Source organism: Halichoerus grypus, chromosome X (assembly GCF_964656455.1).
Source record: "Halichoerus grypus chromosome X, mHalGry1.hap1.1, whole genome shotgun sequence".
NCBI classification, from domain to species: domain Eukaryota; kingdom Metazoa; phylum Chordata; class Mammalia; order Carnivora; family Phocidae; genus Halichoerus; species Halichoerus grypus.
Window position 1 is genome coordinate 18,826,137 of NC_135727.1, and position 14,166 is coordinate 18,840,302.

The 14,166-nt window shown below is 41.2% G+C and overlaps 1 protein-coding gene across 3 annotated transcripts in view; it reads left to right on the forward strand.

Annotated features, from left to right (window-relative positions):
• The window catches only part of HS6ST2 (heparan sulfate 6-O-sulfotransferase 2), a 284,248-nt gene that overhangs the window by 191,169 nt on the left and 78,913 nt on the right, over positions 1-14,166 (forward strand). The window contains exon 3 of one of the 3 annotated variants that reach the window (XM_078065447.1): positions 10,964-10,996. The exons of the other annotated variants lie outside the window; for them this stretch is intronic. Within the exon in view, the coding sequence (XP_077921573.1) occupies positions 10,964-10,996 (33 nt within the window). The remainder of the gene's footprint in view (positions 1-10,963; positions 10,997-14,166) is intronic. 3 annotated transcript variants of the gene reach the window in all.

Consider the following 14,166-nt stretch of genomic DNA (forward strand, 5'->3'; position numbering starts at 1 on the left):
TACATTTAAGCCCTCTTTAGTGCCGCACCCCCAAATTGGCTTATTACACCCAAGTGAGGGGACTCCTGTCTTGCATGCTGAGCACTGGCCAGAATCGTTCTGGCATGCCCTTGGGCAGTTTCCTGAGGAGCCACTGGGAGGTCTGGTGATCTAATGGGAAGAAGGGGCCACTGAAGACAAACTTGTCCACTCTGTCTTTGGTCCCAGAGTTTCTTAGAGCAAATCAAGAGTGTTTCTCTCTAGGCCTCCGTTTGTAAGACCCAGGCTATACTTCATAGGAATGTTCCCGACTGAGTCAAATTCCTTATAAAGTCTTAAAATGTTATAATGAACAGGGGCCTTTGGGAAAGCACTTAGTCCAGCACCTTCACTGTGTAGATAGGAAAACGGAGAGCCACCTTCCCTATGGGAGGATGGCCTTGCCCAAGGTCACACAGCAGAGTTGTCATGGGGACAGTCCTCTGACTTTTAGTCCAGGCCTCTTTCTCTTACCTTGTGCTGCAGGTAGCTTTCCCCACCCACACTGACTCCAGGGAATAAGAGACCGGCAGCTATTAACCAAAGGGTTTTTGATATAGCTAGAATAGCTCTGTGTCATATATTGCATGTTGTATATATTATATTTAGGTGGTATAAACGGAAGGGACAAACCCTTATCAAAAATGTGTCCTCTTGGGGTGCCTGGGTGGTGTAGTCGGTTGAGCATCCAACTCTTGGTTTCAGCTCAGGTCGTGATCTCAAAGTCGTGGGATGGAGCTTCGCGTGGTGCTCGGCGCGGAGTCTCCTTGGGGTTCTCTCTCCCTCTCCCTCTGCCCCTCCTGCTTGTGCTCTCTTTCTTTCTCTCTCTAAAATAAAGAAATACATCTTTAAAAAAACAAGCGTCCTCTCTAAATGTCCTAGGAATGGAGACTGAACCATTAGGTCATTTCTGTGGGTCTGGAAGACTCTGAATCTTAATACTGTTGCCCAAAGGCAAGGATAGGATTGAAATCCTTGTCAACTGGTAGAGAAAGTAGGCCAGGAAAATGGGCCTGGAAGCGAGGTTTAGTATCTTGGGGGAAGGGGACACTGTGGAAGGAGCAGTCAAGACAAACCCAGGAAACCTCATGGCTGTGGCAAGGGCTGACTTTCAGGGGTGAAACAAGTACTCTTAAAATCAAAGTTGGAAAGAATGTCCTGGATTCTGGTATCCTCAAGCCGACCCAGAGAGCTCCCTTGCTTGGAATACATAGGGTTTCTGGCAGGTTTGAACAGGAATCCCGGTTTGAACAGGAATCCTTTGCCTGGGGCTTTGTGGCCTTGGGCCCCCTTCCCATTTAGGGGACCCAACTTAGGATGCAGAATAAGCTTTTTTCACTAGGATATACTGTATTTGGCCTTCAAATGAGGATGTGGCCTGAGGTTCGCATGGAGGTGGAGGGTAACTGAGCAACAGTATACTAGATCCCATCAGGATGAGAGCAGAGGGGCACCCTAAGTGGGGAGAAGGTGGCAAATCAAGGGCCCAGCAACTCCAGGTGTGGGAGTTGGCAAGAGGGTGAGAAAACCAATCCAGTGTGAGAAACTGGAATGGGTGAATGGACCATTTGCTTGGCAGCTCTGGAACAGTGATAGGTAATTGGTTCCCACAGAGTGTATTATCTGCCACAGATTTGCAATCAGACCAAAACAATGTCGGTATGTGTGGGTTTTTTTTTTTCAAACCACCCTTTGCAAAATCGGAGCATCTGTGTAGCCTTTATCTGGGAGTGTGTGGATCTTTCTGCTGAGATTGACAGCAATCACCAATAGCCCAGGCTCCTGGCAGATGAAGAAGCTGCATGAGCAGAAAGAGAAATGGGGGGTCAACTGTGCATCAGTTAGATTTTCAATTAAGTTTCCTTGTGCAACTTTTCCATCCTAAGGAAGCAGCCATTCTATATTTCACATAAACAAAGCTGTTTCCCTGGACAGAATGATGATCAGCTGCATTTCAACACAGCTATTATTGTTTTGGCCATATTCTCATTTATGCATCAGCTCAGAATGCTGGACTCTGGGCTCTCTGAACTCCTAATGGCATGTTGCACTGAGAAAGCGACTAGAGATTGCTGTACTCTTAACGAACTTGGCACCAAAATAAACGGTAAAACTATTAGAGAATTACAGAAGAGACTTTGCCCATGATCAAATGGGTCTTTGGTAAAACCAGGATTGGGGATCCTGATGTTCAGGCCAGGGATCTCAGATTTCCAGGTTTTCTAGGTCTTCATTCAGATCGTTAAGATCAAAGTGAATAGATAGCTTTTTTTTTTTTTTTAATTTCTGAAGCCCTAGGCACCTACCCTGAGAATATAAATCCCAGGGGGCTTGGTGTTATCATTGGAGGTTTCTGGTTAACATGAATCACCATCTGGGTTTCCGGGGCCCCCACGTCTCCTCCAGTTCCCATTTTTCCAATGACATATATGTATTCCCTTCATTTTCGTCTTTTCCTTTCCCTGCTAATTTGACATTTAGGCCATAGCCGTCACTTGAGTAATATTTAGTTGCATCTTCTCCAACCCCAGCCCAGAGGAGGATCTTTATTGCTTCTTCTACATCCAGTGTCTGGATGTGTCCTCTCATGAGGACATGAGAACCACAGCTCCTTTTGTCCACCAACCGCTGTTGCTTTCCCAAGACGTGACCTGCTGAGGGGTGATGAGTCCGATCTCAGAGTGTCACCCAGGCTAGCTGTCACAGAATGCTATAGCGTCCAGTGAGAAAAACTCTATAACACTGCAGTATTACAAAGCTGCCATTTAGAGCCTTCTTGTTCTTACAGCATTGCAAAGTGCAAGCATGTGGAGTTCTGTGGACAGCAAATGGCCTAGCTGAAATGAAGTCTGTCTTACAGCCTTTAGGGGGGGCCTTCCACAAGGAGAATTTGCGAATGCAAATATCGGCGGCCCCTCCAATCAAAAAGAGAATCCATTCTAATACAATTGTTGAATCCGATGCCACTGGATATGTTCTCTGTACATAAATAAAGACGTAAATAAAATGGGGGAGAAGCTCTTTTCTAAGGCTAATAACATACAGTATATTTCTATGAAACTCTTTTCCACAAAGATGGCTTAAAAAAAAATCTTCCGGAGGAGGAGCAAGATGGCGGAGGAGTAGGAGACCTAAATTTCCTCTGGTCCCAGGAATTCAGCTAGATAAGTATCAAACCATTCTGAACACCTACGAAATCAACAGGAGATCGAAGAGAAGAATAGCAGCAACTCTGAACAGAAAAGCGACCACTTTCTGGAAGGTCTCTTCTGATTTGTCTAGTGTATATTTTTCTGGGGTCGTTGTTACCCTGTTAGCATTTTGTTCTCTCATTCATCTTTTCTCCTCTGGACAAAATGACAAGATGAAAAAACTCACCTCAACAAAAAGAACAAAAGGCAGTACCGACTGCCAGGGACCTAATCAATACGGACATTAGTAAGATGTCAGAACTAGGGTTCAGAATGACAATTTTAAAGATACTAGCTGGGGTTGAAAAAAGCATGGAAGATACTAGAGAAACCCTTTCTGGAGAAATAAAAGAACTAAAATCTAACCAAGTTGAAATCAAAAAGGCTGTTAATGAGGTGCAATCAAAAATGGAGGCTCTAACTGCTAGGATAAATGAGGCAGAAGAGTAAATCAGTGATATAGAAGACCAAATGATGGAGAATAAAGAAGCTGAGAAAAAGAGAGATAAACAACTACTGGATCACGAAGGCAGAATTCCAGAGATAAGTGATACCATAAGATGAAACAATATTAGAATAATTGGGATCCCAGAAGAAGAAGAAAGAGAGAGAGGGGCAGAAGGTATATTGGAGCAAATCATAGCAGAGTACTTCCCTAATTTGGGGAAGGAAACAAGCATCAAAATCCAGGAGGCACAGAGAAACCCCCTCAAAATCAATAAAAATAGGTCAACACCCCTACATCTAATAGTAAAACTTCCGAGTCTCAGAGACAAAGAGAAAATCCTGAAAGCAGCTCGGGACAAGAGGTCTGTAACCTACAATGGTAGAAACATTAGATTGGCAACAGACCTATCCACAGAGACCTGGCAGGCCAGAAAGGACTGGCAGGATATATTCAGAGCACTAAACGAGAAAAATATGCAGCCAAGAATACTATATCCAGCTAGGCTGTCATGGAAAATAGAAGGTGAGATAAAAAGCTTCCAGGACAAACAAAAACTAAAGGAATTTGCAAACACGAAACCAGCCCTACAAGAAATAATGAAAGGGGTCCTCTAAGCAAAGAGAGAGCCTAAAAGTAACATAGACCAGAAAGGAACAGAGACAATATACAGTAACAGTCACCTTACAGGCAATACAATGGCACTAAATTCATATCTTTCAATAGTTACCCTGAATGTAAATGGGCTAAATGCCCCAATCAAAAGACACAGGCTATCAGATTGGATAAAAAAACAAGACCCATTGATATACTGTCTGCAAGAGACTCATTTTAGACCCAAAGACACCTCCAGATTGAAAGTGAGGGGGCAGAAAATCATTTACCATGCTAATGGACACCAAAAGAAAGCTGGGGTGGCAATCCTTATATCAGACAAATTAGATTTTAAACCAAAGACTATAATAAGAGATGAGGAAGGACAGTATATCCTACTTAAAGGGTCTATCCAACAAGAAGATCTAACAATTGTAAATATCTATGTCCCTAACATGGGAGCAGCCAATTATATAAGCCAATTAATAACAAAATCAAAGAAACACATTGACAACATACAATAATAGTAGGGGACTTTAACACCACCCTCACTGAAATGGACAGATCGTCTAAGCAAAAAATCAACAAGGAAATAAAGACTTTAAATGACACACTGGACCAGATGGACTTCACAGATATATTCAGAACATTCCATCCCAAAACAACGGAATACACATTCTTCTCTAATGCTCATGGAACATTCTCCAGAATAGATCACATCCTATGCCACAAATCAGATCTCAACCGATACCAAAAGATTGGGATCATTCCCTGCATATTTTTGGACCATAGTGCTTTAAAACTAGAACTCAATCACAAGAGGAAAGTCGGAAAGAACGCAACTACATGGAGGCTAAAGAGCATCCTACTAAAGAATGAATGGGTCAACCAGGAAATTAAAGAAGAATCTTTGGGATGCAGCAAAGGTGGTCCTAAGAGGAAAGTATATAGCAATACAAACCTTCTCAAGAAACAAGAAAGGTCTCAAATACACAACTAAACCCTACACCTAAAGGAGGTGGAGAAAGAAGAGCAAATAAAGCCTAAACCCAGCAGGAGAAGAGAAATAATAAAGGTCAGAGCAGAAATCAATGAAATAGAAACCAAAAGAACAGTAGAACAGATCAATGAAACTAGGAGCTGGTTCTTTGAAAGAATTAATAAGATTGATAAACACCTGGCCAGACTTATCAAAAATAAAAGAGAAATGACCCAAATAAATAAAATAATGAATGAAAGAGAAGAGATCACAACCAATACTAAAGAAATACAAACAATTGCAAGATCATATTATGAGCAACTATATGCCAGCAAATTAAATAATCTGGAAGAAATGGATGCATTCCTAGAGATGTATAAACTATCAAAACTGAACCAGGAAGAAATAGAAAACCTGAACAGACCCATAACCACTAAGGAAATTGAAGCAGTGACCAAAAATCTCCCAACAAACAAGTGCCCAGGGCCAGATGGCTTCCCAGGGGAATTCTACCAAACATTTAAAGAAGAATTAATACCTATCCTTCTGAAACTGTTCCAAAAAATAGAAATGGAAGGAAAATTCCAAACTAATTTTATGAGGCCAGCATTACCTTGATCCCAAAATCAGACAAAAACCCCATCAAAAAGGAGAATTACAGACCAATATCCCTGATGAACATGGATGCAAAAATTCTCACCAAAATACTAGCCAATGGGATCCAACAGTACATTAAAAGGATTATTCACCACGACCAAGTGGGATTTATTCCTGGGCTGCAAGGTTGGTTCAACATCTGCAAATCAATCAATGTGATACACCACATTAATAAAAGAAAGAGCAAGAAACATATGATCCTCTCAATAGATGCAGAAAAAGCATTTGACAAAGTACAGCATCCTTTCTTGATCAAAACTCTTCAGAGTGTAGGGATAGAGGGTACATACCTCAATATCATAAAAGCTATCTATGAAAAACCCACAGCAAATATCATTCTCAATGGGGAAAAACTGAGAGCTTTCCCCCTAAGGTCAGGAACACGGCAGGGATGTCCACTATCACCACTGCTATTCAATATAGTACTTGAAGTCCTAGCCACAGCAATCAGACAACAAAAAGAAATAAAAGGCCTCTGAATCGGCAAAGAAGAAGTCAAACTCTCACTCTTTGCAGATGATATGAAACTTCATGTGGAAAATCCAAAAGACTCCACCCCAAAACTGCTAGAACTCATACAGGAATTCAGTAAAGCAGCAGGATATAAAATCGATGCACAGAAATCAGTTGCATTTATATACACCAACAAGACAGAAGAAAGAGAAATTAAGGAGTCGATCCCATTTACAATTGCACCCAAAACCATAAGATACCTAGGCATAAATCTAACCAAAGAGGCAAAGAATCTGTACTCAGAAAACTATAAAATACTCATGAAAGTAAATGAGGAAGACACAAAGAAATGGAAAAATGTTCCATGCTCATGGACTGGAAGAACAAATATTGTGAAGATGTCAATGCTACCTAGAGCAATCTACACATTTAATGCAATCCCTATCAAAATACCATCCACTTTTTTCAAAGAAATGGAATAAATAATCCTAAAATTTGTATGGAACCAGAAAAGACCCCGAATAGCCAGAGGAATGTTGAAAAAGAAAAGCAAAGCTGGTGGCATCACAATTCCGGACTTCCAGCTCTATTACAAAGCTGTCATCATCAAGACAGTATTGTACTGGCACAAAAACAGACACATAGATCAATGGAACAGAATAGAGAGCCCAGAAATGGACCTTCAACTCTATGGTCAACTAACCTTCGACAAAGCAGGAAAGAATGTCCAGTGGAAAAAAGACAGTCTCTTCAACAAATGGTGTTGGGAAAATTGGATAGCCACATGCAGAAGAATGAAACTGGACCATTTCCTTACACCACACACAAAAATAGACTCAAAATGGATGAAAGACCTCAATGTGAGACAGGAGTCCATCAAAATCCTAGAGGTTAACACAGGCAGCAACCTCTTCGACCTCAGCCACAGCAACTTCTTCCTAGAAACATCGCCAAAGACGAGGGAAGCAAGGGCAAAAATGAACTATTGGGACGTCATCAAGATAAAAAGCTTTTGCACAGCAAAGGAAACAGTCAACAAAACGAAAAGACAGCCAACAGAATGGGAGAGGATATTTGCAAATGACATATCAGATAAAGGGCTAGTATCCAAAATCTGTAAAGAACTTATCAAACTCAACACCCAAAGAACAAATAATCCAATCAAGAAATGGACAGAAGACATGAACAGACATTTTTCCAAAGAAGACATCCAGATGGCCAACAGACACATGAAAAAGTGCTCAGCATCGCTCAGCATCAGGGAAATAATCAAAACCTCAATGAGATACCACCTCACACCAGTCATAATGGCTAAAATTAACAAGTCAGGAAACAACAGATGATGGCAAGGATGTGGAGAAAGGGGAACCCTCCCACACTGTTGGTGGGAATGCAAGCTGGTTCAACCACTCTGGAAAACAGTATGGAGGTTCCTCAAAAAGTTGAAAATAGAGCTACTGTCTGACCCAGCAATTGCACTACTGGGTATTTACCCCAAAGATACAAATGTAGTGATCGAAGGGGTACATGCACCCCAATGTTTATAGCAGCAATGCCCACAATAGCCAAACTATGGAAAGAGCCAAGATGTCCATCAACAGATGGATGGATAAAGAAGTGGTATATATATACAATGGAGTATTATGGAGGCATCAAATAAAAAATAAATCTTGCCATTTGCAACATGGATGGACCTAGAGGGTATTATGCTAAGCGAAATAAGTCAATCAGAGAAAGACGTGTCATATGATCTCACTGATATGAGGAATTCTTAATCTCAGGAAACAAACTGAATGTTGCTGGAGTGGTGGGGGTGGGAGGGATGGGGTGGCTGGGTGATAGACTTTGGAGAGGGTATGTGCTATGGTGAGTGCTGTGAATTGTGTAAGACTGCTGAATCACAGACCTGTACCTCTGAAACAAATATTACATTATATGTTAAAAAAAAAAAAGAAGATAGTAGGAAGGGAAAAATGAAGGGTGGGCAATCGGAGGTGGAGATGAACCATGAGAGACTATGGACTCTGAGAAACAAACTGAGGGTTCTAGAGGGGAGGGGGGTGGGAGGATGGGTTAGCCTGGTGATGGGTATTAAAGAGGGCACGTACTGCATGGAGCACTGGGTGTTACACGCAAACAATGAATCATGGAATACTACATCAAAAACTAATGATGTAATGTATGGTGATTAACATAACATAATAAAATAAAATAAAATAAAATCTTCCACAAGATTGTAAATTTCCTCAAGGCAGGGATTTGTGTCTGTTCTAGTCACTGCTGCATCCTCAATACCTATAATAATGCCTGGCACATAGGAAATACCAAACTTGTTTGTGCTGTGATTCTTTAGTAAATGTATTTGACATACAACATTTGAGGTATACTGTGTTTATTTAATACATTTATATATATTGTAATGTGATTGCCATTGTAGTCATATCTAGCATCTCTGTCACATTTTATAATTACCCCTTCTTTTTATTAAAGAGCCCTTTTAGGGACGCCTGCATGGCTTAGTCAGTTAAGCATCTGTCTCTTGATTTCGGCTCAGGTCATGTTCTCAGGGTCCTGGGATTGAGCCTCGAGTCCTTGAGCTCTACGCTCAGCGTAGTGTGCTTGAGATTCTCTTTCTCCCTATCCCTTTGCCTCTCCCCCCCCCCCCCGCTCACGCTCTCTGCTCTTTTTCTCTTTCTTTCTCTCTCCCTCCCCCGCAAATAATCTTTTTTTTTTAAAGAGCCCTTTTAAAAGATTCCATTTAAGAACATTCCCAAAGAGTGTGTGTGTGTGCGTGTGTGCGCACGTGCACACACGAGTAAAATGGGTTCATAAAGTTAATTCATTTTTTCTAATCAGTATGCCTTTCCTTTTTTTTTTTTTTACATTTTCTCTCCATGGCCTTTGATTCACTTCTGATGACTGCCCACCCTTTTGATTGATGCACCTGTAACATCTTCCTGGATCACCATTGAATATTCCACTTCTGGCAACCTGGATTCCCAGGTAAGGCAATGAACTCCCAAAAGTCTTCTCAGTGCAGTCATCAGGCAAACTTTCATAGGCAGTTGAGAAATTTACATAGAAATTTTTTTAAAATCTCAAGAGATAATAGCTCCCCTGGTCAGAGTTAAATTTGGTCTAGTCCCCATATAATAAATCATTTATGTACATAGTTCTATTATTTGAGGATTTCTATTACTGCAGTAGAATGAAAATTATGGTTCTGGAATGTGCTACATATTTGACTTTGGAATTTTCTAGGACTGAGAATCAACATACAGCCCTGTGTTTCCTTGTCTTTTTTTTTTTTCTTAATTTTGCACCCAAAGTTGTGTTATTTTTTGTTCATGAGGCTGAGTGCAGTGGAAGAGGTCCTAGCCTCTCTTCACCGTGTAGGGAATCTAGGTCATGAGGTAGGTCAGAACATTCTAGATTACTTCTTTCTTGCGGCTGGAATGGAAGAGGAGCACATTGGGCCCTGGATGGTAAGTCAGCTAATGGGGGTATCTTATCTAACAGAGCTTTTGTCAAGCTCACCAAGTACATCGCTTTTGTTTCTCATAACATTAGCTTCTCCCACAGTCTTAACTCAAAGAACCAGGGAAGGGGGGCTTAGCCAGGAACTGATGATAAGAGTCTTACACTGTTTCTCAAATGATGAGGCAAAGGCTCTGCTGCTGGCCAAGCAATTAAAAGTCTCTCTTAACTCACTTCTAGAGCATCCAGACATATCCGATGTGAAGAAGCACTTGTCCCAAGAAAATGTACAGGCTGTATAACTCGCTTTGGGTACAAATGTGTTATTACATTGTGATATCCCTTGTTCTGGCTTAATACACAATGAAAAGCTAATTTGAGTCCACTTGAACCCTCAAATTAGCAATTGACGTGTGCACAGATTCCCAGTCCCTGCTAATATCAGAAATTCATTGTAATAGAATTAGTGTTTTGTGACTCTTAAGACATATATTAAGAAAACAGCTAAGCCTTGTTTTGTTTTGTTTTGTTTTTGCATGCAGAAACATTGCTTACTTTGGTGGATGTCTTGTATTTGCGCGGAAGGGACCGGAGTGACGATTTATGTATCACTGTGTGTGCGCTTTGAGTTTTCATCTTTTTGAAGAGCATCAGCAAAGTCTAATCATTCTTTTCTTTTCCTTTTGCTATTTGTGTTTCATATATTACTGATAATATTAAAAAAAATCCTGGAAATTCCTCCTAGATCTTTTCCACCAGGTACTTCCATGTTAGTGATGCCATAGCATTGGGTTTGGTTTGGTTTTTGGTTTATTGACGTTTGTGTTTTGCTTAGATTGCCATCACTTTAGGGAAGGGGCAAGGAACGAGCACGACCGAGTGATGGATCTATCATTCTCAGCTGATAGCCTCGCCAGAGGTCTGGCTCTCACGTTGCCTTGCCTATCTGAGGCCCCTGATTCATAATCCCCCACTCCTGGAGAGAAGCAAATAGGGAGCAATGTGGAGGAGTCATCCATGAGTTGTTCCCTTGTGGTTTAGGAAACTGGAAAAATATACACTTGCAAAGCAAAATGGAAAACTTTTATTATTTTAACTCATCTCTTACCAAGCTCTTGCTAGCACCTGGTTTTACTGTTCCTTTAACAGGTGGAGGATTTTTCAGATTCTAGATGCAGCAAGGTAAGTGACAATGTATTTTTAGTTGAACTGAACCCAAGTAAGCTAGAATAAACAGACTCTACAGTCGCCTATTGGTTTGATTTCAGTACAATGAATAGTTAGGTTTTGGCTTGGACAAATTCTTTCTCGGGCTCTTTTTTTTTTTTTTTTTTTTTTTAAGTCTAAAACAGCTGAAACTACCCAGGCATGTAGTCTCAGGTCTGTAAAGCTGACCCAGTGCAGAAGTGGGATGGATGTTCAGGGCCAGCACTCCAGATAGTTGGGCAGTTGGTCATTAGTAGAGTATTTTGCGAAGAACATGTCACCATCGACAAAGTGTTTTTCAGTGCTTCTGGCACGCCTGCCTGTCACTAGGCTGGTTGGTAGTTTAGGGAACAACTAGGTCAGCATTTCATTGAGGGAAAATCAATTATTTGAAAATATCAGGGCTTTTAAAGTATGTAAATATGGAGCCTTGCAAGGTAGAATAATCCCATAGGCGAGGGGCCTTTATGACAGGAACTCTGCAGCAGAGCAAATCTAACCAAACACAGGAAAGTTCCTAACTGTGGGGGTGGAGGGGTATCGAGAATGCTCCAGAACAGCACCTTTGCAGTCCCCTCATATGGCAACCAAGGCTGAAGAGGCTAATGAGAATCATTAGCTCTTTGTAAATGTGCGCACTAGTCGCTTGGCACACGGTTTTCTAAGATCACGATGTTCACCGGTACTGTATTGGGACTATTATAGGCTTATTGGCACCAGAAATATTTACCATTGTCTTTGCTTTCTCTTCCAGTCCACCTAACTCCCATCCTATACTCCCTGGCCAAAAGGGCTAGGCAGCAAAGGTGGTAGACTTGGGATTCCTCCATTAGGGGCAGATTATCATTCAAATAGAATAGATGGGCCACTTCTTAAATGCCCAGTTTGGCCCAGTGCCACTTTATAGACTTGCTGCAAAAATTAAATTGAGATCAGGCCTATCAAGCGCTTGGCTCTGTTCCTGGCACGTTATAAGCCGTCAGTACGTGGTAGTGGTTATTACTACTACAGAACCTCATTTGCTTCCATATTCTCATTAGGGCCTCAGTGGAGTCAACAGCTGAGAAGAGTAAATTCAGTCTTTAATTCTGTGGTCAGATTACAGGGATAAATGGTATAGACCCACATAGACCCCTAATCACACAGTATGAGTATGGGAGGGCATTTAAAGATCATAGACTGGGTGTAGCATGGTGGCAAGAGTATGAGATTCTAGAAGCCACTACGAGTGGAGTGACTCTGCTCAAGCCCCATCTCTGCTGTGAGCCTTGATTTCTTCATCTGTAAAATAAAATAGTAGATGATCATTAAGATAATGGCCAATAACATACAGGCTATTATCCCAGGAATTGCTTTAACGGGGGAAATGTTGAGAATTTTGTTTTCATTTTGTTTTAAAATTCGTTTTGCTGTGTCACAGAGTGAACCTTGACGTGCTCTGTTTTGATTATGGTGCTGATCAGTTTGACTAGAAGTTATTCTCAGAGAAATTTACACCTGCTCTTCATTTGTGAGAAAGGAAGAGAGGTACAGATGGGGAGATGGAGAAGAAACAGCTTTGGTAAATGTCGCTGGGGCCATTTTTAATGCTGGTGGGCTGAATGATACATAAAACCATTTGCAAGGCTAGTATATTTTTCATCCTCTAGTAAAATAATAAAGTAACGATTCATTTGGTAATCCCCACTGCACATGCAGTTTGAGAAATATACAAGATTATGATGATCTCTGCCTCATAATTAACAATTTGCATAAATGCTTGCTATTATTTAGTTGTCTGAATGGATTCTGTAATCCAGAGAAAGAAGGGAACAATCAGTGGAAGCCATCCCAAATGCCTTGTATTATTGCTACGCACATGCACAATTAACAGTGATACTAATTGTTTCAGACCAGAACCTCATTTGTTTTTCTATAGACAGCAAAAACATTAATTGTCAGAGTGCCACTCTCTCTCTCTCTTTTTCCTACAGCCAGCCATATTATAAGGTCTGCAGTTGCTTGTAAGCAAATGATTTGGCTGGATTTTCAGTGTATCATTTTGTGATGGAGTTTCCAAGTTTCTGCTTAAGTTAGCAATCAATGGTTTAAACAACCAAAGACTGTTTTTGTAAGATTTTAACCGTAGGCCTCTATACATTTAAGGAAGGAAAGGGTGCTGATGTACCAGCCAGTTCTGCTGCTGCACTTGACATTCCACTCCATACTCCATATCTTTAAAGTTATTGGCATGAGACACGCCCATGAGAATCAGAGAAGCTCAAGGCTGGAGGAGGCCTTTAGATCACCTGTCAAATTCCTTCACTTTTCAAATGAGTTGGACTGTCAGTCATTTGGGTGTCAGGAAAAACCACCGAATCAATGATGCCACACTTTTTTTTTAACGTTCAAACCATTGGGAACTATTATAGGAAATACATTTGAATTATAACGGGATGCTTTAGAATCCTATGGCTTCAGCTTCTTTTCTAAAAAGCTGAATCAGAGTTTTTAAAAATATGCCTTTGTAAGGTTACCCTAAACATGGCCATCGTGTTGATGGTATATGTGTGAAAGGGGATGTCCTAAGCAAAGCACTTGACAATGGGAGACCGTCACCCACTATCAGCTCTTTCTTTCCTCCCCGCACACAGAGGACCCAGCTCATGTCAGCACGGCTCAAGTGTTACTGTCGGTCCGTCCTCCAGTCCAGTCCTGGCGCTGCCGCTTTCTCGCAGTGCAACCTTGAGTAACTTACTTAACTTCTGTGGGCTGTCAGTTTCTGCACGTGTAAAATGTAGCCACTTTATAGACTTGCTGCAAAAATTAAATTTAGATCAGGCCTATCAAGCACTTGGCACTGTTCCCGGCACGTTATAAGCCATCAGTACGTGGTAGTGGTTATTACTACCGTTATCTGACACACCCAGTGCAGTCTTACTCACGTCCAATATTTAATCTTATGGTAGTTTGGGGTACACGCATATACACGTAACCACATCCGCGTGTGGGCACAGAGAGTTCACAAGAGTGACATCGGAAGGCTGCTTTCCTAAAGGTTATTTATGACTGCCAGGTTTCAAAATCCAGTGGCTGCTTCTGTGGCCTCAGTCTTCTTGAACTCTTCGGAGGTTCTGGTGTTTTGCACATCTTCTCTAGCTTGAAAG